At 48.5% G+C, this 27,138-nt stretch overlaps 1 protein-coding gene across 3 annotated transcripts; it reads right to left on the bottom strand.

Annotated features, from left to right (window-relative positions):
* Positions 1-344: 344 nt before the first annotated feature.
* On the bottom strand, positions 345-23,720 carry lypd6 (LY6/PLAUR domain containing 6). 3 transcript variants are annotated; one of them, XM_084689228.1, is made up of 5 exons: positions 23,576-23,720; positions 8,862-9,035; positions 4,854-4,952; positions 3,412-3,542; positions 345-2,343 (listed from the first exon to the last, which is right to left on the bottom strand). In XM_084689228.1, the coding sequence occupies exons 2-5, from the start codon at positions 8,977-8,979 to the stop codon at positions 2,173-2,175; spliced, it is 519 nt and encodes a 172-aa protein (XP_084545354.1). In that variant the 5' UTR covers positions 8,980-9,035; positions 23,576-23,720; the 3' UTR covers positions 345-2,172. The 3 variants fall into 3 exon arrangements, with proteins under 3 accessions (XP_084545354.1, XP_084545355.1, XP_084545356.1); XM_084689229.1 differs by having other exon boundaries at positions 23,572-23,720; XM_084689230.1 differs by lacking the exon at positions 4,854-4,952.
* Between the last annotated feature and the right edge of the window lie 3,418 nt (positions 23,721-27,138).

Consider the following 27,138-nt stretch of genomic DNA (forward strand, 5'->3'; position numbering starts at 1 on the left):
GAAAGGGTCAAACGGTACGAAAACATGGTGGATATACTGGCGCCAGCCTCTGCTGCTGGACGGAAACTCCACAGCCTGTGGAAAAAGAGGACTGGAAAAACAACGGAACAGAGAAACAGTTGGACATAAATAACACAGCTCCACATAGCTTGATTGAACTGGTAAAGATCAACCAATCAACACCCGGAATATCCTCGTCAGCTGACACTATGAACCATAGAAATGTTCCCTGACTGTAGAGCCAGCATCACTGAGAACCTCTCTCAGTCTTCAATGCCGAGTTGTGTGAACGGACAACGTGCTGTGGTACGACTTCGAAATGAATCAAACGCTTCTAATGCGGTTTCAAGTCTTTAATATGAAGGTATAAAGTCATTTTGTGTCTACTGTCGCTACACAACTATATACAGAGGAATAGCATCAAACGGTTCAGTCCACATCACTTCACATTGGCACAACATTGACATGCAGGGATCTCCCCACAGGCCTGGAGATCATGCGGCTCCTCCACTGCTCACTTCTTCCTCAGCGAGAAGGCAACAAGGCAGCGTGTGGAGAAATATGTTGGCACACGAGGTTCATGTTCCAGCCCTTTTACCCCTGAAACAAACATCATCATATACCTGTTAACAGAGCAGGGAGAGGGCTCCAAGGATTTATATCGGTTTGCTGAGTTCCTTCTCTGTGCTCCTCTTGGCCTTATGTGTCTGTGGTGTTTGTGTGCGTAGGTTTAAAACAGACAGAAAGAGAGAGAGAGGGAAATAGGAAGGTAGGGAGACAGGGAGGGAGAGAGACAGGGAGACAAGGAGAGGCAAAGTGAGTATAGAGACAAAGACGAGAAAGAGACAAAGACACAGAAAGAGAGAGAGAGACAGAGAGAGAGACACAGAGAGAGACAGAGAGAGAGAGAGACAGAGAGAGAAACAGAGACAGACAGATAGAGAGACACAGAGAGACAGAGAGAGAGAGGGGGGAAGTGACTCCTCAGAGTCTCGGGCATCCAGCCTAAACTAATCATAAAGCTCACAGAACAATAACACTGTAATTGCAAACGCTGCATTTTTCTGGCAGGCCACACAGCCAGTCCACCGAGATGAGTGAAAGCCTGTCCCAAGTACAGGAAACACGAACAAAAAGGAGAGAAAATGTCTTCTGTGGAACACATATATCAGGACCTAATTGTGTGCCTGCTAAGTACTGTAACTTATTTCTGCTTCTCAGTTAAACTGGTATGCAAAGCAAAGAATTGGGATTTTGTTCCAACAGAAAAGTTCCCAAAATAAAGTCCTGGGTTGGACCGGAGGAAAAGACCAATCCATTTGATCCTCTGGAAAAATTGTTAAACCCAAATTGTCCCATAATTCTTTTTTTAGAGATTTAAGGAAATGAATTTTCCCCGACAATAGTCACAGGACACCTTAAAGGGTTGAACATGAAAGATGCCAGGATTTTCTTTCTATGTTAATGAAAATACTTTCCACAGAGATAAAAAAAACTAGAGATTCTATCCCTTCCAGGTTAAACGTAAATGTATTCTACACATCACTGACATGCTATAAGCTACAGGCAGAAACTGGGATACACTTCTCACATTCACGTTCTAAAAACAAACAACAATATAAAAATAAATACTATGTGTATGTACATATGTGTCAAAACTTACAACTCGGAATATCAACTTAGAATGTGACAACATGAAAACAGAAGTGTTTAAAAGCGTTTGGATCCCCCAGACTTATCCCTAGACCCAGTTTGGTTCTTCAAATTCTCCTCATCACTCTAAAATGTCCTAACTTGACAGGTCCCGACTTGCCTCCCGACATTTCAAAGTCTCCAGTTCCCCGCTGTGCATCTCTCTTCAGACCGAGTTGACGTAACCCTGTACAGTCATGTTTACGGCGTTTGATCCCGGTAGCTCCTCAGAAATAGTGGCTGTGTGTGGCAGGCAGACCCAGAGTGCTGCAGACAGTGCTAAGTGCTCTTCTATTCATACCCTGCTCAAGCTGGAAGGATAAAAACACTGAATCCCTTTCAAGTTCAAAGGTAAGACTGTCCAAACAATATACATCCCCTCTCCCAAGACTTAACCTGGAGTTAAAGGCCAAACAGAACCCAACCGACAACACGACTGGGTCATTTAACGGCCAGTTACAACTGGCGTCGGTCTACGCCTCAGATGTATGTGGTGAGGAAGGTGAGGGTGAAGAGGGCGGAGGTGAGGCCGTAGCTCTGTGAGAGGGTGCTGGCGTCGCTGAGGGGCGAGGTGGTGGTGAACACGGCCTCCGTCTCGTTCCTGGGCACTGCTAGGTTACAGATGTTCCCCTCACAGCACGCCGTGCACACCTGAACAGGAGGACATGGCCAACAGAAGCAGGTCTGTCAATCTCAGTTCGCAGGAGGAAAAAAAGCTTGAACTTGAAATTGAAAGAATTGACAAACTATTACTAAAAACAAAAACATGTCCTTGTTTTTTTTCTCGATCAGATGAGACTCGCGGTGGGAGGCACTAGGTTTATTTACACTCAATTGTTTTGTTCGTTTTTCCCTCTTTGCTGTTTTTCTCTTCCTCTAGGGGGCTGTTCTCATCCTGGTGTCAGTGACAGAGAAAGGAACACTCGGTTCCTCTCTCTCTATCACTCTATTCTCTCTGTCTCTCCTCTCTCTCTCTCTCTCTCTCTCTCTCTCTCTCTCTCTCTCTCTCTCTCTCTCTTCTCTCTCTCTCACTCTGTCTCTCTCCCTCTCTGCCCCTCCCTCTCTCTCTTTCTCTCTCTCTCTCTCTCTCTCTCTCTCTCTCTCTCTCTCTCTCTCTCTCTCTCTCTCCCTCTCTGCCCCTCTCTTTCTCTCTCTCTCTCTCTCCCTCTCTGCCCCTCCCTCTCTCGTTCTCTCTCTCTCTCTCTCTCTCTCTCTCTCTCTCTCTCTCTGTCTCTCTCTCTCTTAGTTGTGTGGAGGAAGCAGGCAGTGAACAGACATAGTGAAGACACTAGCTTTTCACCAGCGATTAGACTTACAGCATGGAGAGGGGCCAGTAAAACTCCTCTCTTTATCTTATCTAAACTGGCCACTTTTGAGAATGGCAGGATTAGCCGAAAGGCCCGGTTAAGTGGTGCTGACTATGGGAGAGACCCTCAGCATAGACACAAGGAGGCATAGCTCTGACCACACCCCCTCCAGCCAGGCCTGCCACAACAGGGTGCCCTCAAACCGAGCCATGATGTTGAGTTCCTGTTCCTGTTTTGGTCCAGAATCCATATCCAACTCAAATATTCCTTATATCATGGCCTGTGTTTCAACACTCCTTTCCCTCTAAACCATGCCATACACTAACAGCCCCCCAGTGAAACAGTCCACCAGTAAAACATTCCACCAGTAAAACAGTCCACCAGTGGAACAGTCCACCAGTGTGGTGCTCACCCTGTGTCCTTCATGGTCCTCCTCAGAGCAGCCTGTGGAGAGACAGTCCTCCAGGGACACACAGCGCTTGGTCACCGACACACTGCTGCCCTCCGCGTCCATCTTGTGATGTGTGTAACAGTATCGGGCTTCTGTTCCAGACAAAGAAGAGAGACACGTCCAGGATTATTATCAAGCCAGCCTGTCTGTGTCATCTCGTCATGACCAGCTATGTTCAGAACCTAAGACGTTACAGAAGTTTACGTTAAGCGTAAAGTGATGACAGTGTAAAGTTACAGTAAGCGTAAAGGGATGAGAGTGTCAAGTTACAGGGGAGTGTAAAGTAATGGCTTTTGCATGGAGGCCATGCTGAGTATTGTTGGGCTGAACTGATCCTCTTTGGGACTGGGACCTTTGAGTGTTTGACATCTGATACGCGAAAATCTCCAGCGCTATGCCCTGAATGTGGCTTCTGTCATGTGGAAAACCACAAGTAGAACTGTGGGAGAAGGCCAACGATACCGCATTACCTAGCACATTCCTCCGAGTTTTGGTCAAGCTTTGCACCCCCCACCCCCCCCCGATAAACGAGGAGATTGTTATTCATGCAAAGAATGCATTTTTAGGTCTGGACCAAAGACTAACTCATTACGACCGTGTTATAAATCTGCCCAGAAGTCATAGAAGCAAGCAAAACCTCTATATGAAGGCAAGTATTTATGAGCTAAACATGTCAGTTGGAAGGTGAAATATATTAAATGATACCCAGGATACGGAGGCTTCCACAGAACAAACAGAGGAGTAATTTACCATGAGAAACAGAAGGAATGCCCAATCCAAATACAGACAGGGGAGGGGGGAGGGGGAGGGGCAGGCAGAGGTGCTGAAATGATATTGAAGGTGGTCATGATCCAGGGTGGGGGTTGGGGGCGGGGGGCGTGGGGGGTCCTGAGGCCCTCAGGGGGGGCTGTGAGGGGAGGCCCTCAGGGGGGCGCTGTGAGGGGAGGCCCTCAGGGGGGGGCTGTGAGGGGAGGCCCTCAGGGGGCGCTGTGAGGGGTCCTGAGGCCCTCAGGGGGGGCTGTGAGGGGAGGCCCTCAGGGGGGGCTGTGAGGGGAGGCCCTCAGGGGGGCTGTGAGGGGAGGCCCTCAGGGGGGGCTGTGAGGGGGGGCTGTGAGGGGAGGCCCTCAGGGGGGGCTGTGAGGGGAGGCCGCTGTGAGGGGAGGCCCTCAGGGGGGGCTGTGAGGGGAGGCCCTCAGGGGGGGCTGTGAGAGGAGGCCCTCAGGGGGGGCTGTGAGAGGAGGCCCTCAGGGGGGGCTGTGAGGGGAGGCCCTCAGGGGGGGCTGTGAGGGGAGGCCCTCAGGGGGCGCTGTGAGGGGAGGCCCTCAGGGGGGGCTGTGAGGGGAGGCCCTCAGGGGGGGCTGTGAGGGGAGGCCCTCAGGGGGGGCTGTGAGGGGAGGCCCTACCTTGTGGGCAGTACAGGTCTGGAGCCCAGCGGTTACACTGATAGTTGTCTGAAGCGTCTTCACAGGTGAAACACTTGAAACCACCTGGGTACGGAGTGGCTGTGGAGACACAAACACAGACACACACAGACACACACACAGACACACACACAGACACACACAGACACACACACAGACACACACACAGACACACACACAGACACACACAGACACACACACAGACACAAACACAGACACACACACAGACACACACAGACACACACAGACACACACACAGACACACACACAGACACACACAGACACACACACAGACACACACAGACACACACACAGACACACACACAGACACACACACAGACACACACAGACACACACACAGACACACACACAGACACACACAGACACACACACAGACACACACACAGCCACACACACAGACACACACACAGACACAAACACACACAGACACACACAGACACACACACAGACACAAACACACACAGACACACACAGACACATAGAGAGACACACACACCATAACAAATTAGGTAATGCTATAAAATACATGCTGTAACTTATTCATTCCTATTCATCAGAATGAAAAAAATACAATTTCGAATTCAAAAATTCAGGACTTTATGTACACATTTTGTACGTCAGAGGGCCCTGGTTCGAACCCAGTGTGGACAAGACAAGGAGTAATCTGTCCTAACAAGCAACATGAAACGTTGAACATTAAAAATACTGCTGTGACCCGCTTGTTGACCACCCGGGCCTGTTTTAGACACTACAAGCATGCAGACATCACAGACGCCCCCCCCTCTCAACGCACACATCCCCAGGGGGACAGAGCCGGTCCCTGGAAGCCATCTGCTGTGATCAAACAACGAGGCCTGTTAGTCTTTCCAATTTTGCACCATCACATTCATCTGATTGGCCCCCGCCCCCTCCTCCGAGGAACAGCTGGGACTGCATAGGTCAAGCAAACGTCTTTCAGCGCACAGACACCGCCCAATCTGACCCCTTCTCCTTCGGCTCCCAGCATGCCTGGCTACCTCGCTCTTTACCAGGAAGGGTCACACCCACACACACACACACACACACGGACCACACATCAATCCACAGGCTCATGTGTAAACAGACACACATGGGTTTACGCCGACAAAACCGCAAAATCCTGTGCGCGTAAAATAAAAGGCTTCCCCGACACGCGTTTGCACACACACACATCGCACATCATCCACACACTGCACACGCCATCCACACACTGCACACGCCATCCACACACTGCACACGCCATCCACACACTGCACACGCCATCCACACACTGCACACGCCATCCACACACTGCACACGCCATCCACACACTGCACACGCCATCCACACACTGCACACGCCATCCACACACTGCACACGCCATCCACACACTGCACACACCATACACACACTGCACACACACACACTTTTCTAAATCCCCAAGGGGAACCGAAGGGTGCCCTCCTGCTCACACGGATCTCTCCCGCAGTACCCCGGAAAGCCAGCGTGTCGCAGCCCTGATCCCGCGAGTCCTGTCTCCGTGTGATGAAAGAGCCCCAGGTCTTAAGAGCTTTACGTCCTGGCTCCGTGGGGGTCTTGTTTTGGAGCGCGGGAGGGCTGACCCCCTCACATGCCCGCTTCCTGGAGAAAGTGGGCTTGTTTCAGCCTTCTAATCTCGGAGGCTTACCTACAGCACACACACCCCTCTCCCGCCCCGCCCCGCCCCGGAGCTCCGCGACTGCTGTGTGGTGTCAGGGGGCAGGAGGGCTTTCAGAAGTTCTGGACGGCTACACGTAAAATGACTTCAGCACACTTCTAAACATTCAGGCATCGAGAGAGATAACAGACAAGGACCAAGGCCTCTAAAGAGCAGGTGGAGGTCCAGAGCAGTCATTTCCCAGTGTAATGGAGGCTTCTGGTTAGCACGGATCCCGTGGCCCCAGGACTGAGGTAAAACAGGGTGAGAGGGGACAATGCTGTGGACGGCAGCCATGTCCGAGGCCAAGGGAACATGATCTAATTCACACTGAAGACCAATTAGCAGGGTTTCCACACTCCGGAACATTCCGTTCGAGTCTCGGGGACAGCCAAAGGACAGCAAGCAATCAATTCCCTTTCAGCGGTCTTTTTGGTCTCGTTAAGCCAGCCAGTGTCCTGACAGAGGACAACCCTGTCACGTCTATCCCCCTGGTCTACGACAGAACCAGAATACCAAGCGTCATACCAAAGCTCCAATGTTTCCATACTGGAGTATCTGTAGGTCAAGAATACTCTCAGCAGTGGTGACAAAGGATGTCCGTCATGCCCTGAGGTCTGGCGGGGGGCGGGGGGCGGAGCCTGGGCTCTATGTGGATGTGACAGCAGGAGGGCAGAGGGCAGCACTGGTCATTCTGCTGGGTAGATACGCACAGAGTCACAAGGCTCCATACTTCAGACTTTAAAGACCCAGGAGAGGTGGATGCAGATACGTTGTTAGGCCAGCTGTAGCTCTGTCTGGCAAGGGATCAGGAGCTGTGGGAGTACACCCCTGATGATCCCCTGGCTTCCAAGTACAACCTTAACCCTCAGAGAAGAGATGGACAAACTCCCCCCAAATCCCCCAGAGAGAGATTTGAGACTTCCCCCTCATCACTGCCCAGGACGCAGTCTATTCCTGTTTGGGGGTAAACAGTGATTACGGCAGACTGTAAAGAAGAGAGGGGCCTCAAAATAATCTGGTCATGTGAGAATGATAAGAGAGTGTGAAAGAGTGAGGGAGGGAGGGAGGGAGGGAGGGAGGGAGGGAGGGAGGGCGGGCGGGAGGGCGGGCGGGCGGGCGGGAGGGAGGGAGGGAGGGAGGGAGGGAGGGAGGGGGGGGGAGGGAGGGAGGGAGGGAGGGAGGGAGGGAGGGAGGGAGGGAGGGAGGGAGGGAGGGAGGGAGGGAGGGAGGGAGGGAGCAAATGAACTCACACAGGCACAGGGGAGACAGCGAGAGAATGGGGGAATGAGAATAACAGAAGGAATGAGAGAAGGGGTAAAGATAGAGAGCATGTGGGAACCAGGGACAGAGCGAGAAGATGGATGGAGACACGGTGCCCTCTGCTCCTTCACAAGGCCCCATTAGAGTTGCCCTAATGACAGCCCACAGTCTAATGACAGGCTCCACAGCAGCCTGTGGGCCTGGGGACGCACGCAAGCTCTGTGTGCAAGCAGTCAGGAAGCTACCCATGTTCACCACCTCCTAGACCTTCACGTTCACTAGCCACTAGATAGCTAGCTAGCTGTTCACGAGCCTCAAGACAGCTACCAATGTTCACCACCTCCTAGACCGTCACATTCACTAGCTACTAGATAGCTAGCTGGGTTCACTTGTAGCTACAAAATAATCCGGTTCACTAGCCTCAAGACAGCTAGCCATGTTTACAAGCCCTCAGACACGCAACCTATGTTAACTAGGTCCTCGCCAACTAGCCCTGTACACTAGCTCCTTGATAGCTAGTTGACTAGGCTCCTAGATAGCTAGCTGACTACACTAGCTCCTATATAGCTAGCCATGTTCCCTAGCTCTCAGGCAGAGAAAAATCCAGGCAAGATTGAGGTCAGAGGTGGAGGATTAACAAGTGCCATTTACAGCCATGGCGTGACTATCTTGTTTACGGATGTAAAGCCCCTGTTGATGATGCTGGTCACATGTTGCAGATACTCACAGAGCTATGCGATACAAGCCTGACCCTGTTGTATCAAATATTCCATAATGTGTTGACATTGTCTAATACATGTAACAATCTAACATCATATTTATATCATTGAATACAACCAAAAGGACACTTAGATGTCGTGCAAGGCCCCTCCTTTGGGACAAGATTAGTCAGTCAGAATGTTTTCATGCAGTTGATCTCTGCTCTGCCTAGATTAGCACAATGCTTTCTTTGTAATTATGTCTGAAACAACATGCTGATCTTGGCATAGAGGGATATGAGGTCAGGTTCTTACTTGAGGGATGGAGGCAGATGATGTCTTGTTCTGTGAAGTCCCTTGATTGGGCTATTTCCAGCCAATCAGTGATGAACGTCAGCAGTAGGACCCAGGCCACTGCTGGCCAGGGTTCCATCGCTGGTCACGGCTTCACACATGCAGGTCTCTGATGAGACACACACGACAGGACACCTGAGGAGGAAACAAAGAAAACCAATGAAATCGAATCTCTTTGAAACGTTGAAATCAATACAGTCCCATTGGCCACTTTCCTCAAGGTTCATTTAGCAGAAAGTGACATATTGTGCATCACGAGTGATATCACTAAGGTCTTAGTTATTGACATTTCCAGCTGTACCCTGACCACATGGTGTTTCCTGGGACCTCCAGGACAGTGAGAGAGAGCGGGGGGAAGGCCCCGGGTCGTCTTCAAACAGCGGACAGAGCGGTGTTCCTCGTTACAACAATCATCCTCACGGTCCAGTATTCCTTCATTATATCAATGACATTCATTGGACCGCATCCCGACCGCTCTCCTGAACTCGGCCCAGCTTCGTAGTTAGGGCGGATGACAAAGCGCTAATGGACGTAGGCACGCAGATGCAGGCAACACTAGACAACCATTGTAATAACCACGGTAATAATTCAAAACTTTGGCGACAGACAAGATTCACACAGTTTGACGAAGAAGCAACAGGGGAGTTCCCTACTTACATGCTGCCTCCCCGGCAATGTTTACACTCACAAAGCAATTTACGATCTTTAATTCACCCTCTCCAAAAGGATCTGCCATAAACCATTTTCCACTTGTCACCACAAGACACAAGCGGAGAAATGGGTTCATCAAACACCAGGTCTCGAAGAAGCACCGAGTGTTTCACAGCCTGGGGGCCAGTGTGGCTGGACGTCTGCCATGGGGCTGGTGCGGCAACATCCCAACAAAGACACAGAGATGCCTGCCGTTCCAGACCCAACAATGAGGAGCGTTGGGATTCTCTCTAAGCAAAAGAGGCCAGTAAGACAATACAGTGTCTGCCATATAACGTTACCACAAGTTGACCAGATTCTCTCCCGTCATATCTTACCCTGCCCAGTACAGTAAGTCACAGTACTGTAACCTTGACTGTCTGGGACTGTGTGAATTACATAAGGGGAAGGGGAGAACATGTTGGTTTCTCATTAGACAGGGAGAACTGTTTTTTTTTCTCAGTTGTTTTTGGCAGACATGCCTGTTTCAAGGGTTTCAAGATTAAATTCTCGAGAGTGAAACTAATAACATGCTCAAAACACATGCACAAGCTTTACTGAGGAGACAAAATATTTAGGGAGAAACTAAATATTCCGGAATTTGCCAGCATAAACACACAAAACTGTCTCCCAGAACCCACGTCAATCCTGTTACTCCACTTATGGATTCTGGAGACGTATGGACTTCGGCGAACGACCAGAGCAACATTAGAAGAGTCTTCCTTACCCTTGTGTTCACAGGAGAATGGTAGAAAGCCCTGAGAAGGCCCTCATTCACGGCCTAGCCTCCCTGACAGAGTAGCGGGGAGCTGGGCCCCCCGTCCCCTGGGCAAAGCCCCATCTCCAGGCTCAGATGGAGAGTTTGGAGACAAACCTCGTCCATCACCCCCAGGGTAAAGCCGGGATACGCTATGGTTTAATTGCGGCCTCGCCAAACTGAAAAAGAACCGGGGTCCATTTTGTCAAAGAGAGCTGACAGGGATACAGAGGAAAGTCTGGCCACTAGACAAGCCATGGCCCAGCGGCCTCGGAAAAATTGGAGGCGTTTACACATTTGTCACATGCACTTGACTCGAAGCCTTTGTGTTAATCACACTGGCCCAGTAACATATAGGGAATAGCACAAAGCAGCGATTCAAAGGCAAAATTGAAATGGGCTCATCATCATCGTTGAGGTAAACACGAACAGAAATCAAACAAAACATTCCCGGAAAGTTCACACACTGTTCCTTTCTGCGGTCCAAAACCTGATGCCTGCAGTGAGTATTCAATCGTAGTCTTATTAGCAGTACAGGGGATTCAACAGCAAAGCTCGCCAGTGTAATTTCAGGCTTAACTCATCCGAGTCAGCTGAGCCAATCTGAGGAGTGTGAATTTCACAACTCAAAGCCTAATTACAGTAAATGCTGCTTGGAAATAGCATCTCGCTCAGCAGTCTAGGTCTCCCGTAAGTTAGCTTTTGCACAGCCGATGATGTCATTAAAGGACAGATGTATTGGGTTATTTAAGGCCTCGGTCTCCCAAGGCAACTGCTGCGGATTGGAAGAGTGTAACACTTTATAACACCTAACTGTATATTGTAACAACTCATAAACTCACCATAACTCCAATCCTAGGCCAGACTATGGATTTCAACTACTTATGACCCTTTACACTGAAGGAGCTTATGGGAAACACAAGCCAAAGCGTTTGAAAAGCTGAGTAAATAATCTTTATCTCAGGGTGTGGCAACAATGGCACTGTTTGATTTTGAACTGCACCAAAACAAAACAGCCCTCAATTTCTGGGCTTGGCTACATACAGTATGCCTCCTCTTCGCTACCCTACGCTTTATTTGGAGAGAGAAGATAAGTGTGTTTATCTAACACAGTTGTGATAAGTCTTTTTAATGCCTTTTAAGTAAATATTGTCAATTACTCAAGGGTATCTGAAGGGTCTTGGAATTCCGAAAATCCAACATACAGTACAACCCTGTGAACCAGCGCACACTCTGAGCAAAGCATGTTGGGTCACTAAAGAGAAACACTCTGGCAACAACAGTGGCTGCCCAGAGTCACAGCTTCTTGTTCTACCTTCTGACCCTCACCACAAAACACCGCCACAGTCCCTAACCATGCAGGACTGCATTGAGTTTCCATGGAGAGATTCTTATCATCTCTGAAGGTCCACTGTGTATTCAGTCACAGACCAGAGTGGACGGTGTGCATAGCAACGAGGGACACCCCCTGACCCACTTCCTGTTTCTTGTAACCTGACGTTTCTGGTAGCACAGACCCTCAGAACACCTTCTGCAGCAACAACAGAGTGGCAACAGAGGGAACACAGTCGTCTGCATTTGGTCATCTGTAGCTGGACTGCTGAATTAGACAAAACAGAGAGTCTGTGCAAACAATCTAACAAGAGTGCCTTTGTCAAATGCCAAGTTAGAAATACCGGCATTCCAGACATTGCCAGTTTGAGGTAAGTAATTGCCTTTTTTTTTACAGCTTACTGATCATTTTTTAATAGTTTGTAACAGTTTCTCAGTAGCACATGATGTCGTTAGAGGAGGAGGTGTGTGGGGGGGAGGATGTTGTTGGGGTGGGGGAGGGGGAGGGGGGGTGGAGAGCACTCATGGGGCACTCGTGGCTCAGAAAACGAACCACAGGAGCCGTGGACTCCCCTCACGGCGGACAAGGAAGATCAGATAAGTTCTCCAGATAGATGTGGTTCTACCCAACCTCTGGCTCCACCTTTTCACGTGGCGACAATGCCCAGAGAATGGCTCCTATATGAAGAGAGAGCTGAAGGACACAAACAGACTTCCCATTGACACGGAGACGTGGGTTCGGTTTCAATGCTACAGGTGTCCCAACAGAAGCCCGAAGACATCTTTAGCCCCATCTCTTTGTGAGGGTGGAGGAGGGGATCGCTGCATGCTGGGGCCTTGTCCACAGGAGGGGCTGACACTGTTGGCAGGTCCCTGCGATGGTAATGGATTTCCCTCCGAAAACACTGGAGAAGGCTACAGAGGACACGGACACAATATGAACATGACCTCCAGTGTCTGGAAGACAGTTGATGTTTCAACTCTGTGTTTAAAGGCTTAGACATGGCAGTCAATCGAAAGAGATTTTTAGAGGCCAGTCTGTTCGGTGTTGAGGTATTGAACGTTGATCAGAATCGGGTCTTCTAAACAAAGCAAGTCTTCACCCAGATGACTGAATAACCAAGATATCATCTATAAACATACTGTACGTCAGCAAACCTCTCACCTGATACCAACCAGAAACAAACCCTGTCTATTTTTGTCAAAGCAGCAAACTTCCTCAGCTTATCCTTTCGCTGGCAGAATTTTTTCATACTACTCCGAGTACGTGACAGACATAAACACAGCACTATTAAGAATGACTTCTTTCTTATCTTAAGGAAGACATCATAATTAATAGGTGGTTGTACGGGGCAACCATCCAATGAATGTCAAGCTCTCAGGAAATGGTTGAATCAGAAAACTTCAATCGTCAAACTTCTCTCAAGCGTTGCCAGATCGTCTGCCACAAGCAACACCTGTCATAAAAGGCTTATTGCCCGTTGTCGCTCAGGGAAAATGGAAACGGTGGCTGCTTGTTTGAATCAAAGCCTTTTGTCTATTTGGCCTCTGTGTGGTAAATTTGACTATTTGGCATACCAGCGCAGCCAGTCAAACCACTGACAAACCAAGATGTCAAAAGAGTGACAGATCCGTCTCTCTTCTCTCCTCTGGCTTTTCGCTGTTTCTTTTCTTCTTCTTCTTCATCCTCTCTGCGACAGCTCGGAGTAATTACCCTCTCTGAGACTGCAGGTGAAGAAGAAAGAAAAAACACCTCCGTGCCCTCCGAGCTCTGAACTTACACAGGTAGTGGAGGGCGTCTGCGAGTGCTCAGGGTTAATGATCCAGGAAGTGTAGATGTAATGAGGTTGAGAGGAGGCGAAGGGGACATGTGTGGGGGAGGGGTCTGTCGCTGCAGCAAAGCAGTAACGCTTCCTATTTTCTTGTCCCCCCCCCCCCCACACAAACACACACAAATACGGCTCTTTTGAGCCCTAGCCATGAGGCTGGGGATATGGAGAAAACAAATGCCATTCAACATCTCGCCACAGTGTCAGAGGAAAAGGTCTAATTTACCTCTTCACCCTGCACTTCACACGGACCCACAGTCTTCCCCAGGCTAACCTGTGTGCCATAACTCCCTTGGAGTAGCCTTCTCTGCAGACAGCAATGAACTGCTAGGAACACTAATGGTACAACGTGGAGGATCGTCATGATAAATACCATTAGCCTTGGCTCCGCTCACCGCGCTCCGGCGCACCATGTGGCTCCTCCCAGGTCACTGCCAAGGCCAGACCTCCAGGACTCCCGACGGAAACCAAAGCAAAAACAGCTCAGGCCTGCTGCTTCCTCGCAGGTCAAAGGTCAAACCTCCTGCAGTACTTCTCTGAAGCGCAGCCAGCTGGGTAAAGCTATCTCCAGGGCTGGCAACACGATATTCGGAGCTGGGCGATGACCTGTGAATAGTGGTTCCTCCCACACAGAGAAGAGAGAGGGGGGGGGGAATGCAAATTGGCCGTCTTGTGACTTTGAGAACTGGTCGGACCAGATTGGGGGAGAGAGAGGGAGGATGGGAGGGAGGGAGGTGGTTACACAGAGTTTTTATTTCCTGAGGGCCTTTTGCAGTTGTGCAGAGAGACAAACTCTCCAAACTCAATTACAGGACAAGTCTGATAGGACCGTGTAGGGATCAGAATAAAGCATAATAGTCTTAATGAGCTTCTCTCCGGGAAACTGATTTTGCAAACAAGTCTGGGCTGTCCGAAAAGCACTGCAAATCCATACAGTATGCAAACCCTTTGTCCCGTAACAAATCCAATTAGAGCATTCTCAGTTCAACACCAGAGCTGCCGGCTAAAGCTGATTACACAGCTCGGGCCGACAGCCGTAGTCAAACCTCAAGCCGGCCATGGACCCAACAGTCCCACAACCAAACAGGACAATGTGTCACTGTCGCGGATCGTCCTCTGCTGTCACCAACCATATGGTGACTGACGGAGCCTCGGGGCCCCTCTCGGTCCCCCCGCAAATCTGGGGGCTCAGGAAAGGCTCTCGGTCCCGGGCCGCCGGACAGAAACCCCCCATGCACACGCACCCCCTAAGCCAGACGTTTTCTTTTGAAGTGCTCCAAGTCAGCTGTCTAATTGTTTAATCCCCATCTCGACCGCTCGGTGCAGACGGAGATCCTGGGGATTAGGAGAGTAGATTCCACGAGACACTCGGGGCCAGAAAGCGCCGCGGTCGAGGGGAAAAAAAGAGGTGTTAACGGTGGAATAACAAAGGCCCTGGAACACTGCTGAAGCTGACACTCTGGGTGTGGTTCTCTGCCTCGGCCGTAGCGGGGCACGAACGCCACGCTACCTGAGTCTGCTGACTCAGCGTGAAGGGCCAATGTGAGAGATTAGGCCAGAGAGGGCAGGTTTGACCATGGAACATTGGAGGATCTCTCAATATGATAAAGACATGCCGTACTGAAGCCCCCCCCCCGGTCTAAATTCAGCCAATCACAATCAAACTGTCTGTGTTACCACAGAAAATAGCTCGGTGCACAAAGTACAACCCGATTAACAAGGAACCGTTCCCAGTTAAAATGTGATTGGTATCCACTCAAGTAGTTCAACTAATCACCCTTTCGCAAACCCTGCTCTGACACGATAAAACAAACACAGGAGCTGTAAATCATTTTAATCACAGGGTGATTTCCTCAACGTCAAAATAATGACTTTGATTTCCACAGTCTGTGGTTCCTGGCTGGTGAAGAGGTCATACAGGTATGTGCATTTCTTCCTGGCTCAGAAAGCATCCTTCTGTGGGTTGAGCCCTCATTCAGTTTAACTTGGGTATTCTGAATACATTTAAATCTATTCTTTACAGTTGTGAAAATATGACCTGAAATATGTCTGAATCCTCTCAAACAAATTCATTCAGAGTCTGCCAATCCTCTGTGTCATTCCAGCAGGATGATAGAGAAGTCAACAGGTGTGTAAACAACGCACAGAATAAACCCTCTAACTGTACTGTACATAGTCACGTCTTATAGTACATGTTTGTTTGGTTCCAACCACACAATGTGGGGTGGTTACTGAATAAACAGGAAGGCCTTTGCCGGACACCAAAGGACTCATTACAATGGTCTTCTCCAAATACTCAAGAGGATCTTTTGCTGTTTCACCTGAAGGGTTCTGAATGAGACCTACTCCACGGTCTAATCTGTCCTCTTCCTATCCTGCCCCCTTCAACCCTGTCTCTCTATCTTTTCCTTTCCTTCCCCCACTGATTTTTTGCCCCTCCCTCCCTCCCTCCCTCCCTCCCTCCCTCCCTCCCTCCCTCCCTCCCTCCCTCCCTCCCTCCCTCCCTCCCTCCCTCCCTCCCTCCCTCCCTCCCTCCCTCCCTCCCTCCCTCCCTCCCTCCCTCCCTCCATATCTTTATTTCCCTCCCTTCATTTCACTCTCCCCCTTCTCTCTTGAGATAGACTCTCTCGTCCCTTGATGAGTCACCCTTGTTTACTTCCCCCAGTGGAGGAATGACACAAAGTCTAATCCAATCCAGGTGTAACGTGCCAAACAAGCCATCCTTTTGAACACAAATCTTTAGCAGGGGATATTCTCTCTCTCTCGCTGCTGCTGCTGGTGCTGGTGCTGGAGGGGGAGGGGTGAGCAGGGAGATGCCCGCCATCTCCACACCACACGGTGCGGCTGCTAGGGGACTCGGGCTCTGCATGAGGGGCAGAGGGTGCACACCAGGCAGGTCCCTTTGAAGCAGGGGGCTGAGATGAGTGGGGGGAGGGGAGCGGGGTTGGGGGATGAGGGGTGCGTTGGGGGAGATCATAGCATGGATAATGTACGCTCGTGACAGCTGCAGGGATTTTGGAGGGGCTGCAGGGGTGGATTTGATCCCCTTGAACTGGAGGACCAGGACTGGAGCTGAGGCCAGGCTGACACACGGACAGAGCTGGTGTGTTTTTCAGACGGCTTGGTGTCGGGGTCCACTTTAGTCTTTCCGAGGGAAACGATGGCACATAGGTAACCAGGGGCTGACCTTGTTCACACCACATGGACTTGGGTTAGGGTTCAATATCCCCCAGGTTGTACCTCGGTCTTCAGTAGACTACAGGCGGGAGAAATACATACTCTACCTCTTCACAGAACCAGCAAAGAAGAGGTGGGAAGCACAGGGCGTTTAAAAACTTGGAGGACTTTTCATCCATATGACAATTAGGAATAGGTGAATCTGTCCAACCAAAGGTTTAGTGCAGCAGTCTTTAGGATAGACAGATATGGTCTTGTCAGGACAACAGCACCAGGAAATATTAGCAGTTCAGGGGCACGTGTTACGGTCCTTTCTTCTCAAATGCCAAAACCTGTCCAAAAAAAGCACAATTAGACACGGTGCAAAAAGCTTTTAAAAGTCTCTCCGACATCAAAGTCCGCCTTGTTTTGAAGAGAATGACCATGTAACCTGAGTAAAATTGGACCAATCAATTCACAGCTCGGAAAATAGCTGCAAGCGTTCAATTGAAGATGGATTTCCAGACTCAAATCCCCTGAAACAGGACCATTTGTTTTTTGGCAATGCAGAGATAATGCATCAGGGTATTTGGTGTACCAGAAGCAGGGACAATGTTGTGATTATCATTCCAAAACCAGCCTTAGGAATTCAATAAACTGAACTTAAAAAAGTAAGATTTGCAGTATTAAAGGAAATGAATCCTAATCTTGTTTCTTTGACTAAATCTTACGGTTCAGCTCTTCATGCCAGAGAATTTTCTGAATCGAGCACTGGTACTATTATAGTACTACTACGACGACTACTACTACTCCAAGGCATGAATTATTCATACAAAGCCACCCAATCACAGGAGTGAGATAAAAGTGCTGAACTTCAAAGGAGATCATGAAACGATAAACCTCGAGAGGTTTGTGCCTCCATGCCCTGGTCCTTTCTAAGGCGTGCGAAGGGCGAAGACCCGCATTCTGAAATAAGATAAGGTTACCACATCCGCCCTCTTCATGTTCCATCGTCAGAATGCAATGTGGCAGAGGTTGTGAATCAACCAAGTCTTTTTTGTCTTCGCTTTAAATCACAGCTAATCAATGATCTGTGTATCTGAAGGAGCAGATACTGGAGTGGAGGGAGTAGGGGGGGGGGGGACTCAGTTCAAAGTATTTCCCAAATTAAACACATCGCCTTGTTCCCAGCCGAAGCCTCTCTCTTCATTTCTGCTTTGATCTGTTTGTGGGCCAACGCGATCTCAGATGTGAGAGCCTCCGCACACTTCATTGCCATGCAAATTCCGTTTCCAGCGATCTGCCGTTGAAAAACACTGCATAATGGCACGGAAAAATCTAAAAGGAATATTCAAACGGGCTGAATATTTTGGATGTGCTATTCAGGGGTTCAACAGATTATGGTAATCGAGCACTTAACCCCAATATTGCAGGGTAAAGAGCGACAGCAGGTTCACCCTAGGATACAAGCTTCTCACAGCCACAAAATGGCACAAGACAGTGCGGACCAATCAGCTACATCTGTTCTCTAAACCAATTGGAAAGAGCAGACTGGGAGCTCATTCGAATACTAAATCAGAGCTAAATGCCACACCCACTGTCACCATGGAGAATCTTCCCCGGGTCAGTTTCCCCTAGGCCCAAACCAACGAGGAAGGCCTTCTTCACAAACAATGAGTGTGAGTACGTCCATTCCTGGAAACCTCGTTTTGTAAAAGCCACTCATGCTAACTGGACGTGACACATCAGTGCACCCTGTGTCTTCGCGATGTATCCGGGCTCTCTGACTTTGACAGGCCAGTGGTGTTCTCTCAGTATGGAGTGCAGAGGCACTGACCGAACATAAAGACCTTGTAGGAGTCATCCATGCGTTTAAGCTTGCACAAACTTTAGTGAATTATTCAAAGTGAGCATTAGGAGTATGTCAGACATTGATGTATACCATGAGGGTAACCACATCCCGAACACACACGTACAGACACAGTCTACCACCTCCAGGATTAAAGTCATGCGGCCAAATGTCAAGGACAAGCCTCGTTTTCTTTGATAGAGCATAGGTCCAGAAAGCCACGTCGGGGATCTGATTAAGCTGATGTGTGGAGGATTTCCTTGGCTACCCTGGAGGGACGCCACAGCATGAAGCCGGGGACACGTACAGCCGTCTCTGTCCCTGGCCACTCATCTAATCGAATCAAATCAAGCGTCATTTGTACGAAGCCTTTAAAGGGCCTCACAGATGCCCACAGATAACCAACCTATATCGTCAATGAAGACGAGAAGAACTCGTAAAAAATGAGTCACAGAGGAGAGAACATTTGTAGAAAAGGCTTATAGCAAGAAGGGGGTAGGGTGGGGTGGCTGCCTGTGGGCCCGTCCCCCTGACAAGACGTCCACTGGGTGAATACCCACACAGGAGGGTTAGCGCGCCTAGCCTCTGAGGTAATGGAGGAACCATCTCCAGACCTCTGTCCCTGACCCGCTCTGGGACTCGCCGGCCTGGGAGATAAACCGGTTTCAGCTGGTTCAAAACGCAACGCCATGACAGCTCGCCTGCCCCTGTCGCCAACCCCCGGATGTGACCTACTCGACTGGTTGGCGATGACAAGGTGGTCGAGGTGATTTGCGAGAGCAGCGCCATAGGCCAGCTGAAGATATCCTCAGCCCCCTCATAAAAATGTGAGGTATTTCCGTTTGTCACTTTTAACAGGCTAGAGAGTCGGAAAGGGGCGGGCGGTAGACTTTAAAGTTGTCTCTACAGATATATAGCCTCCAGTTTGACCCTTTCATACAAATGTGTATGCGAAGGACAATTTTAAAAGGTCTATCTCTTCCAATGTCATAACATATTCAAGAGTTTTTCGACATAAAAACATTCATCTTGTTGGGTTGATAAAGTGGACATGCTCTGATCTGAACCACACGTTTACTAGCATGAAACTGGGGTCAGCCTTCTCAACAAGGCACTCCAGTGTGTGTGTGTGCATGTGTCAGTGTGCGTGCGTGGGTGTGTGTGTGTGTGTGTGTGCGTATGTGTGTATGTCTGGAGAGGAAAGGCAGATAGCGAGACCGAGCAAAAGAGAGAGAGAGACGACACTATCGCTGCTCCTGCCCTCTCATTCTTTCCAAGCGCATTGTCACCGGGGGGCGTTCGATAACACCGCCTCTGTTAGAAGGAGGCGTTTTCTCCCCTGAGCGAAGCAGCCGATACGGCCCCTCCAGCAGCACAGAGCCGGGAGAACACATTAACAACGTGGTGACATGTGAGAGGGAGGGAGGAAACATCGTTACACAGGGCCTCCATCGACGTGCAGCAGAAGGGAGGGCTATACTGGTGGACTGCAGTGCTGTATGAGGGCTCCAGCAGCCATGCATCAGGGCCAGCCTACCTGCATCCTGGGGTCCTACCCACATACCTGGCTGGCAGTCCGCCCGAGGATAATGACCCAGATGCCTGCATCGCGGTCGTTAGCCTTGTCTCGCATGACACACACGCACACCCTGCAGGTGGCACGTCTGTCCGACCCGAGACTCGAGGCACACATGTTATTCAGGGTCAGAGAGAGTGACAGAGAGAGTGACAGCTCTCTGGAAGGGGGGGGGGAGGGGGGAGTGGGGGAGAAGGGGGGAGGGGGGAGAAGGGGGAGGGGAGAAGGGGGAGGGGATAAGGGGGGAGGGGGAGAGTGGGGGGGAGGTTCTCCATCAATAACAGAACCCGATGATGCACTGTTAGACAGACTAATCCATCACACCATAGAACCCTCACACCATGGAACCATCTCACTACAGAACCATCTCACTACAGAACCATCACACTATGAAACCATCCCACCATGGAACCCTCACACCATGGAAATATCACACCATAGAACTATCACACCATGGAACCCTCACACCATGGAACTATCTCACTACAGAACCCTCACACCATGGAACCATCTCACTACAGAACCATCTCACTACAGAACCATCACACCATGGAACCCTCACACCATGGAACCATCTCACTATAGAACCATCTCACTACAGAACCATCACACCATGGAACCCTCACACCATGGAACCATCTCACTACAGAACCATCTCACTACAGAACCATCACACTATGAAACCATCCCACCATGGAACCCTCACACCATGGAACTATCACACCATAGAACTATCACACCGTGGAACCATCACACCATGGAACCATCTCACTACAGAACCATCACCCAACAAAACCTTCACATTACAGAACCATCACAGCATTCCAATATTAAATCAAGTAAGAATCCTCCTCACAGGGATGAATGAGGGTTTATAAACAGTCATCTATCATAAAGGAAAGGCATTTTCAGAGTGAAGTAGTTACCCTGTCCCTGGCACTCAAATACAATTAAATCAAAGCTTATGTGGCTTGTAACTGTGTATCACTTTGGCATCAGTGAAATTGATGCATACAATGATATACTGCTTTTGATTTGAGCATTGTTGATAAGTCATGTAGTGCACTGTAATAGACTATTCACTCATTTGATACAAAAGTTGACATGCTCATTTAACAAACAAAGACGAACTCTCAGCTTCTCACCCACTCACACACAGCCTCATGCACGCACACCATCCCACACACACACACACACACACACACACACACACACACACACACACACACACACACACTGCCAAGAATGGGGCCTAGGGGACTCCCTGGTGGTATCTTCCACGCGTGGGCACCAAGTTACCAAAGATACAGCTGAGCCAACAGAGACACACACACACACACGCACGCACAGCCTTCTGGAAAACTCTTTTCATCCTAAACTCATTTTTCATCCACCATTGTTATGCTGATGCGCCTGAACAAAAGCGCGGCTCTCACGTCACTGTGATTATCAGTATGAGCCGGGCTACAGATGGACTTCACACTGAATTAAAGCATTCCATCCTTCCATTCAGATCACGGAGCGGTTCAGAAGTGAGGTCGCTGCTCACGACTTGGGCTCCTTCCTCTGTGTCTGCGCGCTCGAGTCCTTCTCGCGCACGCAAGGAGACAGTCAAAGGAAGCAACGACGGAACATCCAAATGCTAGGAAACGTTCAAGGGAGCAGATAGAGAAAGGGGTTGTGTGTGCGTCTGTGGCCTCGTAAACGGCTCATGCATCAGTGGAGTCTGTGCTCAGGTTTAGGGGCGGACAGTAAGGGCACGCTCCTATCACACCTCAAGACACACCACATCCCTACCAAGAATGAACAGTGTTAGCATGTAGGACGATACATTGTTTTTGTCCCCCATCACTGTTCAAACCAAACCGACCCCTTCAGTCCATGTGATACGATGAGATGTGCCGTTTGCCCACCAGGATGTCCTATGCGTCCACTGATAAATGAGCAGTGCGGCATGGTAGGAGGAACGCGCAGGGAGGACAGAGGCTTGGTGAAGGCCACGGCGTGCCCACTATTCCAGGCTAGACTGCACCACAGGGGGGGGTAGACCTCATGACCACCGGTCCTCTGGTCCCCAGTGGACGTCCATGGGCTCCTGGAGGCAGGAGGAGCAGCCTAGTGGGAGGAGCCAGGCTGACTCCCAGGCCCTCCCCAGCACCAGGCCCGGGAAGCCCGGGGATACTGACACTACTGTGGTCTTTGCCCCTAGCAACCTCCTGACGAATATAGGGCACCGAGACCCCTCCCTAGTTTAGGCGCTCCAGTCTACATGGCAACAAGCCCCCCCCCCCCCTCAACATTACCCCTCCTCTACCCAGACAGGAACGCCAGCTCCCTTCACCAAAACACCATCGTCTCCGCGGTACGGTAAATACTGGAGAATACGACACAGGAAAGCACAAAGCTACACACTCCCAAGTCAGTGCATTCAAACCCACGACAAACATGTATGTTCTCTCTCTCTCTCTCTCTCTCTCTAGCTCTCTCTTTCATAGTTGTATTGATCAAATCAAACAGGGTTTACCCAACCATGGATTTCATAGCTTAAAATAGGGGAAGGTTGTGCTTCAGAAACGTCCTATCTACTCTCAGTCTGGGACATACAGATGACATACAGATGGTGTCCAACTGTCGTTTGGAGATATGAGAAATGGCAGCATTTCCTAACATCAGAGAAGTAATTTTGGTGTAACAAAATGGTCCTCATACTGTGTAGAGATGAGATAGAGATGTAACTGTGTCAAATAATAAATATTTCAGAATACTTTAAACAATTTGAATGTGGTTTTAATTATCTTATATTTCATGATTCAGCATTAATATCAAGGTCACCAAAATAAAACAGTCTGCCCTTTCGGATTGAAATTACTGATGCATTACTCTACACTAGGAATCAATTTACCTCAAAGAACATGTATGATAGGCCTACAGATAATAAATAATATAATATAATATTAATAATATATATAATAATATAATAAAACGTATAGGAGTTTAAATTGCTTTACTGGTGTTTAAATAAATATTAAAATTTCAGTCATCTCGTCCAAAAAAGGGTTTAAATGTGCTTATATTTCAGCACATATTTTAACGTGATTATTACCAAAAAAAAGTATATCATACTTGGAAAATTACGGGTGCATCTCATAAAAAGAGAGGCTTTAAATATATTATTGGGGGGTAATATTTCTTATTCCAGTCATTTGCATCATATCATGGGACCGACGGGGCCAGAGCAGGTCAAAAAATGATCCTTTAGCGCTGAGACAAAAACAGTGCGCAATAGGTTACTATTGTATTCACCTCATAATGAGTGGTGCTTTTCTAATGTTAAGGTTGGTATTTCTCAAACTATAAATAATGCATGTAATTGTTTCGTAGTGGGCTCCGTTTGTCTGTTTCCCTCCGCACTGCCACGCACCGACCGTCGCTTATTGATCCCCATATTGTTGCGGTTGTGGAAGAATAAACATAAGACTTACTTACGTGGTATTAATTCCTCTTGCTGCCAAACTTCACCTCAGATCCAAGTTCTTGAATACTCCACCGGTCTCAGACTAACATACACTCATCCGTTTGTTGGTTCAGGGATTATATTGTCCGTCGGTGTATTGGTTCTGGGACTCTTAGAAGGTCTTGGAAATGGAATACATTAGTTGACGGGTGTTCAGGATGAATTGCCACTTCTGTCCTATCAGAGGTCGCGGTGGGCGTGTTCAGCGTGAATTGGGATGGACTCTGCGCACTTCAATATTTGTCGCAGGACGATCCGCTTTACTTTCCCTTTCAGATTATCGGGAATCTAAGAATGGTTTAGACATCATTAGTGTGTTTCTTAAATGTACATGTAAGAGTTACGTTAGAAAGTGCACTGATGGCTTCTTAAATTCATCATTACATCTGCATAATATATTAAAGCAAACATCTTGATTGGGATTCCGTAGTGTAACGTCCTCATTTGCTTATCGGGCGTATTTAGTCTTTCACGTCCAATGCACGTGTGTGTGGAACTGTACAACAGTTGATATACACCCATATCTCTCTTCAATATACTACCTCTCACTATCTTTCGCACGAGCCAAACACTGCCAACCATAATGACAATGTATTTTAAACACCCCCAGAGAAGCAAAAAATAAATAAATCAAGGAGAGATAAAACGCTATGCCTAAAGATACACTTCAAAAGGACGTGTCTTACTTTTGGGTCGGAGCGCAGTATGATTTGTGCTGTGCGGTTGTTAAGTGTCATAGGAGCGGAACTGCTTATGTGTAAAAGTCATGTTATTTTGTGGGAGCGTTGATGGATAAACGGCTTTGCTGTCCCATATAAGAGGAGGGGTGCGTTTCTCTTCGGGTGAACTTGCTGCTTCTCCTCTGTAGTCTAAACTCTGGAGCAGAACAGGGACTTGTGGAAAACTATATATCTTGATGTTGGTGATGATCAGTAATTATTGGGAGAGTAGGTTTCAGTTGAAAGTTACAGGGTGTCAAGATATTTGTTTTCCCCCTGGATTGGAACAACACAGGATTGTGTTACATAAGTTCACAACATATTTCCAGGAGTGTACTGGTATTTGACATTACATGTATTATTTATTTAGCAGTCACTTTGATCAAAAGTCACATACAAATCGTGTTTAAAAGTATAACAGACGATATGTGATCAGATGCTTTCAAGCAGGCAGCATCAGAGACCAGCCTTTGGAGCAGATCATCACAGCTGAGTTGTCATGATCTGACTGAGTCTGCCAGTCTATAAACCAATCAGCATTTTATGGTGAAATTACACAATTTGTCACATGCTTGAGCTTTTATGCTGTAAAAGAAAATACATTATAATGTACTGTATGTCTTTACCTCAAATCCCCTTGGTAAGAAAAGTTTGGGGAAAAACCTAAATAAATAACCATCATAAGATAGCCTGAGGGTGATCTAAGCGTAATGTTTATAATAATCCATTTTTATTTCAGTCTCACAGACCCTCGCATGCTGTAAGTTATTATCCTCCCAGTCCTCCATCTGTCACTGATGCTGTCTGTTGGTTCTGTCTCTGATCACAAGTGTAGTCAGAGAGATCATTGGTTTCATGTACAGATTTCAAGCATGACTGAATTCCACTTGAAGTTAAGATCTTAAAAAACAGCCATTTCCCATAATTACAGCCTCGAAGCAGAGGATCGGGTCTCACCTAATGGAGGAGTGGGGATGTCACAAGGACAGGCTGGAGATAAGGAGTATTTCACCCCAGGATGAAAGAGAGCGAGGGAGGGAAAGAGCGAGGGAGGGAGACCAGGAGAGGTTGTGGAGGTGGAACAGGTATGGTCTGAAGTTCAATGGAAAGCGCCAGCTGAAAAAGGAATTTTATCACAGAAAAGTGCAGTATTTCAGGGAGTTTAGCCACATATGTTTTTGCATGTGTGTGTGTGTGTGTGTGTGTCTGTTTGGAATGAGTCAACATTGGTTAGGAAGTTATAAAATGTCCCAAATACATTTAATCAACGTAATAAAAACATATTTTAATACAGCTTAATAATGCTTGAAGGTAAACAGTAAAAAGTTGTGTAACATAAGGTGTTGTCTCCTTGTGTGGGTGAGGTGCAGTTTGCAGTGCATTCTGGGATACGGTGCCCATGCTCTTTATCAGCGTCCTTGCTGTCCATCAGGAGAGACAATGGGGATAGTGAGGGGGACACATCCACAGACAGAGGAGTCATTCATATGGAAGCATCCAGACCGCAGACACGCCGGCGGGGTCCAGGGTCCAGGATCCCGCCCTAGCCCTTCACTTGGCTTCACTGGCCCTGAGTGCATCGTCTACATGTCCAAGGATTGACATGACATCCTTTATCAGGAGCCAGGACACTGAGCTGGTGTCTTCCCATCCTCCCACTGTGAGATCAGACAGATGAGTGAGAGGAAGCCAGATCGATTCCCTTCGGTGCACAGGGGTTCTGTTGTGGTGGATGAGAACGATGCAGGGATTGCTGCCTCCAATTGTGTCTACTCTCGAGTGGAAAGAGTCGTCTTTTTGTTTTGTTTTTCACTTTTTGATTGCTTTTCACACCTTTCTAATAGCTCAGTGAATCCACTCAGCCCTGAGGGGTGTTTAGCGTGTCTATGTGTGTGTGTGTGTGTGTGTGTGTGTGTGTGTGTGTGCATGTGTGTGTTTAGTGGATGTGTGTGTGGACGTGTTGAAAGCCCATGTTTGTGTTTTGTCCGTGCCTCAGTACTGCAGAGAGCGCTGTGGGCGAGGGAGGCCACAGCCAACTCTTCAGTCGTCCCTGTCAACACGTCCAGGGGCCATGCACGTCCCAGGTAAAGGGGACGGCTTGTTTGCTACACAGAGAATGACGAACCTAAGCTAGCCTGCCTCCATCATCAATCAAAATAATCATCTTACTCAATCTGTCCGACTTAGAAATATGCAAACCCATTAGCTTCCTTCTGGGGTTTCACACTTTCGTAGTTCTACACATCACATGTAGCAGCATACTCCAAAGTGCCACATATATCCAGTATTGATGAAGCCTCAGGAAAGAAGCTGTCTGCAGCTAAGTGTGCGTTCAAGACTCCTGGACACTTACGTGTAAAAAAAAACAGCGCCAACGCATCCGGAACGTTTTAGAAGTCCAAACCAGATGTGGAGATCTGAGGAGCTTCACACACGTCTCCCTTTCCAAACTGTGAATGGTACGAGCCACCTGTCTTGTGACCTGGATCAGAGGCAGGGTCACGCCACCCTCTGGTCCCTGCGGGGGGGGGGGGGGGGGTTTAGTCTACGACCTGGATCCTGTGACCTGGCCATGGACATCAAAGAACATGTTGGGTGGCAAGATGTGAGAGAAGGACAAACTAAGAGTTCTAATATTTGCAACACACACAATTCAGATTGTTGGGCTATCATAGAAATGTTTGTTTGTTAGATATAAGAAGGTCTGGTGCAGACATATGTCTGACTTTATTCAGTACATTTTAGTTCCTTTAAAGTTACATGGGGTCCAAAGGTTTAGAAAACACCGTAACGAGGACAACACCAACATTTAGTTG

This window comes from Hypomesus nipponensis, chromosome 23, assembly GCF_054491055.1.
Source record: "Hypomesus nipponensis isolate SF chromosome 23, ASM5449105v1, whole genome shotgun sequence".
Taxonomy (NCBI): domain Eukaryota; kingdom Metazoa; phylum Chordata; class Actinopteri; order Osmeriformes; family Osmeridae; genus Hypomesus; species Hypomesus nipponensis.